At 39.2% G+C, this 14709-nt stretch overlaps 1 protein-coding gene across 3 annotated transcripts in view; it reads left to right on the top strand.

The window, feature by feature from the left end:
* The window catches only part of gramd4a (GRAM domain containing 4a), a 43287-nt gene that overhangs the window by 6529 nt on the left and 22049 nt on the right, over nucleotides 1-14709 (top strand). For 2 of the 3 annotated variants that reach the window (XM_032589406.1, XM_032589408.1), the window contains exons 2-3: nucleotides 3190-3403; nucleotides 7069-7189. In XM_032589406.1, coding sequence (XP_032445297.1) covers nucleotides 3190-3403; nucleotides 7069-7189 — 335 coding nt within the window. Of the gene's footprint in view, nucleotides 1-3189; nucleotides 3404-6787; nucleotides 6906-7068; nucleotides 7190-14709 lie in introns of those variants that run through there. The other variant, XM_032589410.1, reaches the window with a different exon arrangement.

Below are 14709 nucleotides of genomic sequence, written 5' to 3'. Positions count from 1 at the left end.
CCAGAGCTGATTTAGTGATGGTAAGAGACGAATGTTGTCGTGGGAACGCGTTTAATTTTGACAGGTGTCCTAACAACCGGTGGAGAGCCTTTCTTAACCCGACACTCGCTCTTTCCACTCAGCCCCCTACAAAGGAAACACAAACCCGCCAGTCATCTGTAACTTCTGCATACATGTGGGTGGCGCACGGAAACGTAATATTTGTGTGAAAAATTGTCGAATAGAAACCTCTTCCCACATTTGTTTTTCCGACCCTTTTTCTCCCCTACAGTGTCTCTGTTGCTCTGTGCAAGATCATGTCAGCATTGAAATTCAGATCTGAAATCATAACATTTAGTCCCGGTTTCACTGTGGTAATTTAATAAATTTGTCTAGAGACGGGAAGCAGAGTAAGTGTGGACATTGAATGTAATTTGTATGATTTCAAACTCTTAGCTGACCTGTTCTGGAACTACAAATGGAAACTAGGTTAAGGTTTTATTGTGTTGTTTTTAGCATGTAGTCCCTGTTAAATAATAAACTTAAAAAGTCATTTTCAGCTTATTTAATGTGTATTTATGAAGCTAAATTGGTGCCATAAAGTTTGCTTAAAAATAAAGTATTTGAAATAAAAGAATTTCTCTGAAACTGAGAATAACTTTGAATCTGAGAAGTAGTTTTGACCTCTGTCTTTAGTTTCAAAATTGTTTTTCAGTTTCAAATCTTGTTTGTTCAGTTTCAGAATTATTTTTCAATTTCAGCTTTTTTTGTTTATGTAATTTTTTTGTTCAGTTTGATTTTTATTTTATTTTTTTTATGGATCCAATTTAGCTCTGTAGGTATTAAAGGCAGTGGGCATCCACCCAAATGGCCAATGTTATCACTTGGATTCAATGCCCACCTCCTTAAATATAAAATGAAATCTGGTTATTTAGGAGGTTGTGGTCTGAGAAAGACTCATATTTGGCAATAAATTCCACAGATTTGTCCATGAACAAGACACTTCAGCTCAATTATTTGTCCCATCCGCAGCCAGCTGCCCTAGACCAAACCAATTCGATGAGACTACAAATCTCATCTAATGAAAAACATGCCATGTCTGTAAACATGCCATTTTGTTTGTTTTACATGATTAATTCTACATTTAATTATTCTTTCCTTTTAATTTTCCTATCGAGTATTGAGCAAACATTTCTGCCTTGGCTCCTCTGCACATAAATTAGAAACGCAACAGAGTAGCGGTGGATTAATCATTGTGGTACTGCTTTTAGTCATAAGTACCATAATTGGCAACCAAGATCGTAGAAGTGGGAGATCAATCAGAGTGAAGCAAAATCCTGTGGGAATTCATGGAGGTAAAAAAACAAAACGTACATAGAAAGGATATTGATGAAGGAAATGGCCCTCTGCACACCTCCGGTTTCTATTGATTTCTTTCTTACAGCTATTGGAAGCTTATTTCCTGTGCAACATCAATATTCAGAACTCAACTAAGAATTCATGATATCTTTAAAAGTACTGCAGTTTTTTTGAGTTTTTTAATTTCACTTCTTAAAACCGTTTCATTGCTCAGGTCTTCAATTCATTTCAATTGTCGTCCTTAATAGGAAAAGTTTTCAGTCCTACTAATTTGTTTAAACTATTTAATCATTTGTTAATAAAGAAAAGCCAAGATATAATGCCTGGCCTCTGTTTTGCAGGTAGCATTATTCTCACTCCAGATCGTTTCTTCAGATATAGCTTTGTCATATTGTTGTGTGACAGTCTTCAATCAAGCAGATTAAGTAATCTTAAAGGATTATACAAAGAGCAACTCCTAATCCTTCACCAAATGGACAAATCCCAGCATTAGGTAAACAACACGGATGTTTGGACGGCTGCTCACATCTGGGAAAGCATCATATATCTGTCAAGTCTCATGAAAGAAAACCTACATTCGATTTGCATCGCTATATTGTCACATTTACAATATGTATGAAAGCACAATTGTCTTTTGCAATCTAAAAGTTGCCTGCGCACTCTCTGTGAGCTGTCATCAGGCTCCTGACACCAGCACAGCGTTTTGGCCAAAGCTTTACTTTTAAGCTAAATCAATCTGAGGTCATAAAATCTGCTGCAGCCAGAAGAGAAACGAGATGTAATCATCCCATGTTTCTGTCTGGGCTAACGGGGGAAACCAACCCCGCAGGGACGAGGTTAAAACCGAAAGAGCATTAAAGGTTACGGCGTTCACTATGTCACCCCGTTGGACCTTTTTAGTAAAGGTGAAAAGGGTTTCAAAGAGCTTACAGTGCTGTTCACTGTGAACCGATGGCATTTGTAGGGTTCCAGTGATTATGGTTTCTGGAAAAGTGTCAATATCCAACCTCAAACTTGAATGTATTTTTATTTGGTAGACTATCAAAGCAGTGTAAGGTTTTTCACACCTGGTAGAGTTGGTTTGATTGGGGGCTATAATGCGTTCTCTGCAGAAGAACATGTTATTGGAGTAAAGGGGGAAATGGTACTCTCGCCTAACCTTGGATCAATATATTTCCACTTAGAAATGATGCACTGTTGTGTTGTCACATGAAATACTAAGATGTTTGGCGATTTTGGTTGTAATGTGAAAAAAATGTTTAAAGGGTGCTAATTAGGGGTATGCGATAAAACAGTTTAACCAATGAATCTGCTTTTTGGCTTTTCAGAATTACATTTTTGGAAATTAAGCAGTGAGCTTTTTCACATCTTCTATTTTTTTGGACTTTGAATTCAGATAAACTACTACAATGTTTCTTTGTTTGCTTGTTTTTCTTTTTCCAATTTTTTCTGGTAACTTTAGACATTTTTGTAAAATTGCCTCTTTACTCTGCTAGTTTTGTGACTATATTCATGTATTTGTTTTCTGGTGTAACTGCAGGGATGATTGAAATGAAAGCCAATTTGTAAAACCATTTTATTTGTAGTTTCCTTTTTAGTAAAGAAACCGAGAAAAAAATAATTTTAAAATCACATTTGGTGTGAAATTTTTTAAATTGGCCACTAAGCTTTACTTCTGTTAGGCAATAACTCTTTCATTGTGTTTTTTTTTTCCTTTTTATTGTGTTCTCCATTTAGGATCAAACTGCTGATTCTCTACTGTAACCCAGCAGTGGTGTGGTTCACAAGTGTAACAAAACAAAGTAGGATCATTGTTAACAGTCTGTTTCCTTCCGTTGTGCGTACCCACAGGGTTGCCGTCCGCCATGTTAAGGTAAAGCCCAGGTGCGCGGTGTTGACCATGCTAAAGCGCCTGGACAAGATCCGCTTCCGAGGTCCCAGGTCGAGAGACGACTTCCCGGATCTGGGCGAGTCGCCGCCTGCCTCCGACACCGAATGTAACGACGACGTGCCGCCGAAGCCCCGAGCGGCTCCGCGGGACACGGAGGACATCCTGCGAGACCCTGTGAGTGGCTGTTTCTCATCTTTATACGATAAAACGTTATGCAATAGTTTGCTTTTTTTTTTATTTAGCTGGCTGAAGTCAAAAGAAAGGCTGTTTTTATTACAACCCATGGGAGTAAAGCTTCTATCCTTTATAATGGAGCATTTCCTCTCCAGAGGAAAAACATGCTCTTTCACCCGAGGGATGTTGTTTTTGTCCCCCAAAGATAAAAGAACTAACATGAGAAGGAAACGAGGACGAAGAAAAGAGGTCCTCATAATAAAAGCAGAAAAAGAGAGATGAATGTGATCAGGATTAATGGTGGACATGACACCGAGATGGCAATCTGCTTGTGAGCAACTGAGGAAATAGGAGGAGCAGCCGTGAGATGAGGAGATATCAGAAAGCAGGAAGGGGATGGAAAATATAAGAGATGAGATTAAACCAGAAAAAAGGGGCGAAGGAGGCATGGAGGCTTGGATTTGACGTCAGAGGATTGAACTCCTGGTTGTCCCCTCTTCTTGCATCTAGGTGGGTGGAAGAAACTGTCCCTGCTGGCGGCTAAAATTACCAACATTGTCGTCATCGTGTGCTCGCACAGATAGAAAGATGTTCAAATTGAAAGTACTTTGTTTTTTATCACTTCCTCACTGGAAGCCAAGTGGATCGGAGTCCTCCTTTTGAAATTCTTCACTTTAATATCAAATGAACGTCACATGGAATATGAGCCTGAAAATTTTAGTTCACTGAAGGGACAGAAAAGTTTCCGAAATGTTTTAAAACTGAAAAGGGAAACATAAAAACTTTACATTTTCTCATTTTCCTTCCACTTTGCTGTGTGTTTTCATATCTTCCCCTGAACTTGTCACGCAGTGTGTTTTGTCTAGAGATGCAGTAAGATTTGCCTTTGTAAGCACCGGGAAGACATCGCCCTCATCAGAGCAGTGATGAGTCACGCGCTAAACCCCAAAATAGACGAAGCTGGCACTCAACTCTGCCAGGACACACGCATTCAAACATACATGTCATTTTACTAAAACATGCCTTAAGGTTTAAAACTCCATCTACACCACGTGGGTTTTGGGAAGAATCAAGTGTGTGTATTTTATGACAAACTTATTTAGCTGGTGCTCATGCAAGCTCACCCACTTTGACTAATGGACTTACTGCTGTGACTTTAATGATCACATTAGGCTTGATTTAGAATAATTATACTGGTTAATTAAGGAATAAAACATTCATTTACAAACGGTACTGTGTTGTTTTTGGTTTTTATCTGCTACAATGGCATAATGTAGCAGGAAAATGCCAGTGTCTGTATTTCCAAATAAGTGCAATCAGTTGCCTTCAGAAGTCACCTAATTAGTTAATAGATCTACCAAGACTTTGCTGTCAGCTGAAACTGATTCACAGGGTTGGGTAGACATCATTAATCAGAGAAGCAATCAAAAAGAGTGGAAAGAAGAAATCCCATCTGCAGTTTGCCATGAGAGATGCAGCTCAAGGAAGTTGATGGGAATCCAGAGCTATCCTGGAATAAAGCTGAGTGAGGCTGCAAAGTACTAGTTCACCCTCTAGCAGGAAAAATAACTAAACCTCCAACAGTTACAATGGCATGATAGAATCAAGATAAGTTCATGGGTTGGAATGACCCCAACAACGTCCAGACCTAAAACGGAAATGCGCATATTCTGACTAGGCCTGAATACAATTAAAGTAAATATACATTTTTTGCACTTCAGTTGTTTCATCCTAATTAAAGTGTCCAAAGTTCTTTTTGTCCTTTATCAGTGACTTGTCACTTTATTCGTTAAAGTTGTTAGTGCAGTGGTTATGGAGTTCCAGTGACTTCAAAAAAACAAAATCACCTGACCTCAGGCTCCCTATGGGTTCACACACTGAATATACTATGTTGATGTCTCGCTTCCAACCATTTCACCAAAGAGACTCTTTAACCTGACTCTGCTACCACAGTTGCTGTTGTACAGGAAACCCTCTAATAAACAAACAAATGATTCTTAGCCTGGTGGCCCGCCAGGCTTATAATAAGCTGGGGGAAACCCTGAAAGAGTTGCAGATTTGAAATGCACACCAAAGAAGAAACTGTATGTAAAGAATCTTGTGAGATCCCAGAGGGCATTTTCTGCCATAAAGTAGGACATGTTCTCTCATTCTGTACGGCAGCCATGTGATCCAGAAGAAGGTTGTTCTTCTTGTTGGGGATATTCCCTCATCCTGGTCGCGGTGGCAACATTCATGTTGAAGATCCGACTGTGTGGACGCTGGGAGAGCTGTTCAGTAAACAGGACATGCCTTCAGAGCAGGCGTGGAAGTGGATTAAATCTGCTCCTCGACGCATCTCACTCCCACTCTCATCCTGTCAGAGACGGGACGAGAGTAAATCAGAGAAACCTCGGAGTGTCCTGAATTCAAAGCAGATTGTTCCGGTTCCCCCTGACTGGCCTCTGGAAATGTTTATTGGAATAATCTGGGGTGTCTTCAAGATTTTCCAAATTCAAATTTTGCGTTTTGAAAACTAGAGATTTTACTATAACACAATTTACAATATTGACCTCAGTTTCACTTGGTATTATTTTAACAGTGATGCATGTCGATTTTTAAGCAGCAGTCATGCTTATATATACACAGATGTGTCCCATTGTATCAAACGAAGGAGAAATGACGGTTCTGTCAGGCTAATTTCGGCCTCCATCATTAAGAGGAAGAGCGGATAGGCAATAATTGACCCGCCGATGATCATTAGTTGTGACGTCGGCAGCGCTCGACCTACTTGTGCTACCCAGCTGGGGGGAGATCTGATGGCATCAAACATCCTGCAGGTGTGATTGTTTACCATCTGTGGATATCGTCGTCATGACGCAGAGACCGGCAAAATCCGAGCCGATAATGCAGCAGAGCTTCCTCCTCCTCTCCCTCATCCTCCTCCATGTTTTCAGCTTCCTCTTTCATTTGTCTCACACCCTACGATTACTGAAGATGCTCTTGTTTGATTTCCTTCAAGTGCTTCTTTATTTAAGGGCGCTCAAGCTGTCCTTAAGCTAACGTCCCGAGAGTCTTCTTTCTTTTTTTCGTGCTGCGTCTTCCCTTCTACGTCTCGTTTTTATCAGTTTGAGACGTTGCAGTGCATCTAAACGGGAAAACCGTTCCGACTGCAGCCGGAACGGTTTGAGCATTCAGCTTATAGCTGCTGCAGCATGTCCGTGTGTGTGCGGGTGTTCGCGCGCGCGTGTGTTTGGCAGAAGTCTTAAAGGACCCTCGCTGTAGTTGCTCAACCTGCAGCGCTCATGCTCCACTAGCACAGTCATCTCTCTACTCCTTGCATCACCCGTTCTCCCAGCTCTCTGCCGTTCACTGCTTCCACCTTGCCTGCTTGTTGTGTGTGTTTGTGTGTGTCAGGGTTGAAAACGGTTTGAGTCATCAGTGCAATAGTCGTGGGGGGAAAGCGGGGGATTCTCCTCTTCCTCGCTCCTGCTGGTCCTAAACCTGGAGAGGAAACATTGGTGTGAGTCATGGCTTCGTGCTGATCTGTGGGTGTGTGTGTGTGTGTGCGTCGGGTCATGTAGGCTTTTCCTGTCCAAGTGCTTACGTTTTTAAAATTTATTTTATTGTTATTTGGATTTTACTTATCTTTGACTGTGTGTGTGTTTGTGTGTGAACATGCGCAGGCTGGTTCGGGATCTCCCACCATGGCAGCTGCCGTTCAGGACTACCAGAGGTCGGAGTCGGAACGCCTCAGTGAAGTCAAAGGTCACTTGGAAATTGCCTTATTGGAGAAACATTTCCTACGTGAGTACACACACACACACACACGTATAGGGCTACAACTACTGGATTATTCTGTCGATTTATTCCTATTAATTGGATTTTAAAAATTGTCCAATTCTACAGATTTTTCTTTTAATCACTTAAATGTTTTTATATAATATCAAGAAATATAATAAAGCTGCAGCGTGTAACTTTCACAAAAATTTTTTTTATTGTGACAGTATGAGACAAAAAAATCAAACTCCTCTGCCTTTTGCCAGGGCTTTCAGTACTAACTACAGAAATACACTACTCGGTCAGAAACAACCAATCAGAGCTAGGAGGAGTGTCTTAGCGCTGTCAACCATTCGCATGCCCACCTCACTACTTGCTCTCTGCTTCGCTGCAGCTGGTTCACCACAACATAACCTGCCACAATGCTAATGCTAGTTAGCATAGCCACAGATGATGGCAGATGAATAGTTTTCCTGTAACAGTGAGTCGTTTCTCTAACATTAGCACAGATCAACATTGATTGACAGCACCAAGCTACCTGTCTCATATTACACTGTCACAATGTGCTGACAGTGTTGGCAAATATGGAAAAAACATATTTTTGTAAATCTTGTTTACTGCAACATTAAAAGATGCAAATAAACAAATAATTCATTTTCTTTTGTAATTAAGAAAATAAACATTTCAGTGCTTAAAATGCAATAGGATATCATTCTTTTACCGATATCGAACCAGGTGGAGCTAAAACTTTGACACTTGAGGAGTTGGTGGTAAAACATATTTACAGACAAAGATGTTCTCATCTTAATTGCAAAATGTGTATAAACATATTTTGTACACTTTGTGCTTTAATACAGCTACAAGTGTTTTTTTTTCCCCCAATAAATAATTTTTTTTGAGTCTGGTTAGCGATTAATTGATTATTAAATTAGTTGACGATTATTTGAATAACTGATTCATAGTGATTAATCGTTTGAGCCCTGCTTCTCTGTGCATACGTCTTCAGGCTTGTGACTTGTGGTTCCTGCAGGCTAAAGCAGGACGGAGCGTCTTGTCCAGGTGTCTGATGCAAACCGCAGCAGGAAGCCGACTCCATTTGCATGAACGTCTCGGCTCCAGAAGTCTTGCTGACATTACTAGTTCCTCACTTCTCTAAAATCAAAGCAGTGTGACAATGAGCGCGTGTGAACGGGTTTTTGTCGGCATCAGCCAGATGAACGCGTTTCTGTCTGCTTTAAAGTGGAAGCATCTTGTGTTGTGCTTTGTGGTTTGACAGTCACATTGTTCGCACTTCTTCGAGTTAAACAACTATTACTCAATGTCACGGCGCTCTGTAATGCTTGCCATCAGTCCCATCTTTTTGTTCAGCCCTGCGATGTGCTAACAAATGAGCGCAAGAGATCAAATGAGCTTCCATGACGGTGTAATCTGATGCTGGGTCGGACTCCGACATCCTGTTTTGGTCGTTGTGTGTTGGCAACCTTGAAATTATTCTGGAAGCAGGCAGCTGCTGGGCCGAGGTTAATCAGTTTACCCATTCTACAATTAATTGTTGGAGATTTTGCGATGCTATCAAGCAGGAACGCACTCTGTGATCCCAAGCATACGCTATCAATCGGTCTTAATTAAAAAGCTATGGAAAGATGTTGGCGGTCTGGAGAAACTGAAGTGTGTACGAGGTTTTACATGGAGTATTGCAAGATTTAAGTCATAAAATTACCAGAATAGAGTGGTAGTAATTCAAGAATAGTCATAAAATTACGAGAAGAAAGTTGTTCAAGAATAAAGTTGAAATAATACCAGAATAAAGTCGAAATAATATGAGAATAAAGTCGAAGAATTGCAAGAATAAAGTTTAAATTGCATCAGGATAAAGTCGTATTTAGAGAGTAAAGTCATATTATGAGAACTCCAACACGAAAAAATCAGTTTTACAACAGTTGTATATTGGGGAATGTTGAGCATGTTGTGAAGTTATACTTTCATGGTTTTACAAATAAGGAAATACTTAATATATTAAGTATTTAGTGTCAGATTACCATCAGCAGCAGGACTTTAAAATGCATGACCTATTATTGGGGCTAGGCTAAGAAAAAAAAATTACGAGAATAAATTCATAAACTACAAGAATAAAGTATTAATGTTACAAGTGTTATTCTTGTACTACTTTACTTTGGTATTATTTTGACTTTACTCTTTTTCTTAGCATGGCCTTAATATTCTGTCGTAAAGTCCGACATTGTTCACAAGAAATGTCTGATGCTAACGTCGTTTAATCGCTCTAAGCCAGTTAGTGGATGCATTTTAAAGGTTTGTGTCAAATTTCTATTCAGCTTTCTGTGTAGTTACATTATGAATTGTGCCATAATCAGATTTTGTTTTGCGTGATTCAAACCTCACATGTAGGTTTCTCTATTGTGCCCATTTTTTATTTTTACACGCACCAAGCATATTTCAATCAAAAGCAATCAAACTACTCCAGTTTGTTTTTATTATTATTCAATATTTGTGGGGTTTGAGGCTGGCTTTGCATAATTACTGTGCTGCTGCCAGCCTATTTTTAGTTTCACTTTGACTGCATGAGATTTGCATTCAGCTCAGCAGCTGACAGCACACCAGCTCTGTGACATCTGGGGGAAAAAGCCCTCTGTTATAAAGCCAGCGCTTAGACATATTAAATATTCACAGCTAACTGTATTTCTTTTTTTTCTCCCCGTCCAGTTGAACTAAAACGTCCAACTTGCATTCCTAACACTAAGCGACAATCTTTGGGAATCACCGTTACATCATTCCTCAGTTAAAAACAAATCTGGAGTTGGAGTTGTGCTGCGGTGTGTAATGGACTGTGAACCGTCCCTGCCTACGTACACACACTTTCCCTTTGTTCCTGTATATCTAATGGAGATAGAAAGAGATGCAGGGTGAGTGAATGTGTGTGTGTGACGGGGAAAACCTCAGGCCATGTCCTCTCTTCTAAAGCCTCTTAGAGAGCTAAAAAGTCCAGCTGCATTGTTGCACTGCTACATGAGCTCTTCCTGGTTTTTTTATTCTGTTTTTTTTTTTTTTTTTAGCCTGAACTTTCTCTCTCTCGTCCATTAAACAAAACCTCCAACCTTCCTTTGCCTTTTATCTTCATTCATCCACATCGTCTTTGAGTTAAATCGTTCTCCTTTCATTTCCCTCTCGTCACACGTTTGAAAGAAGCACAATGACTGCAACCGAACCCCCCCCCCCCCCAATAAATACTGGAGCAGAGGTGATGTTACTCATTCGGACTCCATCTTCTCCATCCCTCTCGTATTTCCCAGTTATCCATTTGTCTTCATTTCCTTTCCCGTCTCGGGGTGACGTAATCGGACTCACTACCTAATGGAGCCCAGCGCTTCCAGTCCTGTGGCCTTGTTGTCTATTTCGACTTGCGTTATGATATTGTGGTCAACCAATAAACAATGGAGTACTACTCGGCGCATGCGGTTGTACATCAGCAAACCGATGCAGACCTATGCGCTTATATAGAGTTTGTCATTAGTGTGAGCTGAAGAGATTAAGTGTGTGAAACAAAACCTTTTAGCAAACAATGTATTTTCTAATAGCTTTTCTGGACTAGATGTCTAGTCCAGCGGGTCTAGAAATATTTTCTGAACTGAAACCGCAACCCCTTTTTTTTTTTTTTTTAAATTTGAAAGGGAATTTAGATTAGTGCTAAAATATAAATTCTTAATATTACTTGTTTGGATGGTCGGACACAATTTAAATGCATAAAGATTAGTAAATGTTCAGTTTAGAGGTGTGCTATATGGACTTAGTTTTGTTATGATATTTTGTGGTGCTATTCTGATAATGAGTGACAACAAAAACAGTTTATTGCTCCTCTTTTAAATAGCTGTTTCAACAAAATGGACATAAATCTTTTGAAAAACAATACCCATTTTTAATATGCTTCTTTAGGACACCATCCACATAAAAGTGATTTGTGTCACTATACTGCACACAGTAACTACATTTAATCATATTTTCAAATGTGACATTTAACTATACTGTTATTGCACAAACAGTTGAGAAAATAGTAAAACTAGTCATTCCGACATACGGACGATTTGGGGAGATTTTAAGTGTCATGAAAAAATGATCACGATAAATCAGTGAAGATGAGATAAATGTCCAGCTCTGGTTTGGTTTCTTGCGCGCTGCTGTCAAATACGGCAAACGGAAGCTCAATCGAAACTGTTTGTTAGTTTCTTGACACTTCAAACCAACCTTTCGCTCTCTAATCTTTAAATAATGTGAGGCAGATGGGAAGGTGCAGCAGTCTCTTTCATTTTAAACTGTTTGTAGTGAAAGACACTTGAATTGTTGGGCGGGGGGGAGGGGAAACCCAGATTTGTCACGTCAATAAATAATTTACATCTTTTATTAACCAGTTTTATAACAAAGTATATTTTTTCATGTCTTCATAAAGAATTTCCACTACAGATGGTCTAGTTGAAGACTCCCTTTAAGATTGTTTCTAAACTAGTTGATTTGTGAACATTTTTACTCGAAGAAAAGCTGCCTGAACGCATCATGACTTCTGACAGACTTTTGATGTTACAGTTGCTGCTTTTTTTTCCTTTTTTTTTTCTGCCTTCCCCTTTCTACATTTCTGTTTCATGTTCAGTCATTTCTTCACACGTACCTTCTGATCTAAATGCAACAAACTACATGAATTTAATTGGACTTCTTCATTTTATATACTTCTGCTGTTAAGAGGCAATCTTTTCACGTTGGAAGTGTTGCTCTAAATACCAACTTCCACACTGAGGAGTGTTAGCAGAACCTTTTGCCTCTTGAACACAATGTTGTCTCTACTAGGGTAGAGATTAGATTTTTCCAGTAGGGCTTGCACATGATCAATAAAACATGTAGTTTAGATGTTGTATCTGAAATGTGAGAGGATGCCATTGATTACAATTAACCCACGTATTATTGATCTCTATTTTTTATTTATTTTTTTACTTCTTTAGTGATTAAAAATAAAAAGTACCAAGATCGACTGCTGCAAACACTAATTATCTCTTAATTATTCAGTTGCCCACACATCAGTTGCAGACCAGCTGGCTTCATTTTTAAAATTTTTTTTTGTTGGAATATTAGATTGAAGGGTTTTAGCATTGACCTTTAGGAACCAGGAAGGTTCTGCTGAATGTCTGAAGTCTAACAGATGATTTTATGATGTTTACCGGCAGCCTGTGTGAAGTTTTCTTCTTCTTCTGTTTGCACTAAAACCTTTTGATGCTGAATCACTTTAAACTTCCTTCTCTGGGGTTTTATTTTGCTCTTGATTTTTCTCTGAATGTGTTAAATCTGTTATATATGGAATCCCTTTGTGCAAACGGCTACGTTAAAGAGTTGAAATGAACCGATCCTCCTGCTGGTGGTGTAATGTCAGAGGGTGGTATCATGCCGTTATATTAGCCGGCTTAACTTGCTAAGCTTTCATAGCTTCCCACGACTTCCTCCTCTTAGATCTCTCTTTACCTCTACATTTTAATCATGGCTGTAACTATTTTTTATATTTTTTATCTTACAAAGCACATCAGGTGTTTGACTTTGCTGTAGTCGGACACTCTCTTTGTTGTACTTTTTTTTTTTTAACAGTTCTATGAAGTTAGGAAGTGTCGCGTGCGTTTCATGTGTTTGGTTTGTATTGAAGGTCAGCGTGCGACGCTTTAAACTCGGCAGCGGATCGATGCGGTGTCCGAGCCGCTGCCCTACTTCAAACTGAGCAGGGGAACATGGTACACACACCAAACAGGAGGCGCTCTGCAGCTGCGCAAGGGCTAATGCAGCTGGAGAGGAATTGGCTCTGTAATTTTTAGTGCTGGCTCTCTGCTTAGCAGCAGTAAGTGTAGATCATGTTCCTAAATCATCATCAAGAAGTATTCAACATGCAAAAAGTGTATCCAAATAGATGTTTTCTTAGTTTTTTTTTACTTTTAATAAAATCTTGATTTTTAAAAAATATTGCAGCTTTTCTGCTCCACGGGTTGGAATCAGGTAACTGTAAACTTTTTGGACAGCCACTGTGGGACTAAGGAGCATTCTGCATCACAAATTTATAGAAATGTTGCAGAGGAAATCAATACTCCTCCTTGTAAATGATGTGTGTTTGAGCTTTAGAGTTGAAGGCCTTGCAACTAATGAGAAAATGCAGCCGGAGCCACTGAAGCATAGAAGAAATAGTCTGGGATTTATAGACCTTTTATTGATGCAAACAAACCTATAGATATCTATCAATCTGCTATAAAGCATTCTGAATCAGAAGGGGGCTCACAGTAAATAGTTATTGCATGTTTTAAGCTGTGCAGTTCAATCTTCATGTTCTCTGCAGGGGAAACTGCAGCTAGATATGTTATGAAATGTTTGATATGATTACTGTTCGCAAACAAGCAGATCATATCCAGCCTGCTGACAACACATTAGCTTGTTGTTTATCTAGATTGTTTATAATGGTCTCCCGTTTCTCCTCTGGCATTGATGTGAATCTTGGTTAAGCAAACTTGTACCTCCTGTCCTTCCCAAATCAATCGATGGAGGAGTGCCTCTGTCATTTCCCAGACAACTGTGACGTAGACGGAGAATCTGTCCCTAAACTGAAGAGGAAGACCTTGAATTTGAGCGAAATTTAGGTCATTCAGCTGGGTCTTGAGTGGGAGGCAGAGGGATTCTAGATGCGATTAAACGACATAAGATATTCTTTCTTCGTTTAGCCCGAGCACAAACTGGATTACTGCATTATGGAGATTACTGAAAATAAACTGCAAATACTTGGAAAAGCATTAAAGACACGCTTATCGGATCGATGGGGGTCGTCGACAATTGCCAAATCAAATGTCAGTCCACAGGATCTGTCACTTCTCTTCGTGACGGGCTTTACGGTTTGTTTTATAAGCAATAATGAAACCTTATTTAATCAGGAAGTGATGAAAAGGAGTCTTTTTTTTTTTCTTTTTCTTCTTCCTTGAAGTGCATCAACACATCAAACCAGTCAGATCTCTTGACCTTTATTCCACATTTATTCAAGATCTTAAATCTCCTAGTTTATCAGTCAGGTCAGGGTGACAGAGAAACAGAAACTGGTGGCAGGTAGTTAGCTTTTTTATTTTTTTTTGGCGCATCTCTAAACAGCTTTCTGAGTTATTAGTACTTGTCAAAAATCTCCACTAACAAGTTATACTTCAGGTCTACATAAAACAAGTACTTCTGAGAAATTGAGTCAAAATATATGACGATGCACTGATCCGATATTAACTGCATCAGTTCCGATATTGAAAAAATCGGGACTGATGCAAATATCGGATATCGGTGGCAATGTGACTGATTCATTAGAGCAGATTTATTCATGTTTTTTTTTGTTTTTTTTTACACCATATTCAGAATTCCTAATTGCACTTTCTGAACCATTTGAAAGATGTTTTGTTGCAATTTCTTTTTACATGTTTGACAAAGGTAGTCAACCTATTGTTTTTGTTGTTTCAGTTTTTTATTTGTCTTGGTTGTAAAGTTGT

This window comes from Xiphophorus hellerii, chromosome 17 (assembly GCF_003331165.1).
Source record: "Xiphophorus hellerii strain 12219 chromosome 17, Xiphophorus_hellerii-4.1, whole genome shotgun sequence".
Lineage (NCBI taxonomy): Eukaryota > Metazoa > Chordata > Actinopteri > Cyprinodontiformes > Poeciliidae > Xiphophorus > Xiphophorus hellerii.
Note: the sequence above shows the minus strand (reverse complement) of the source record. Positions and strands in the feature narration are given on the sequence as shown.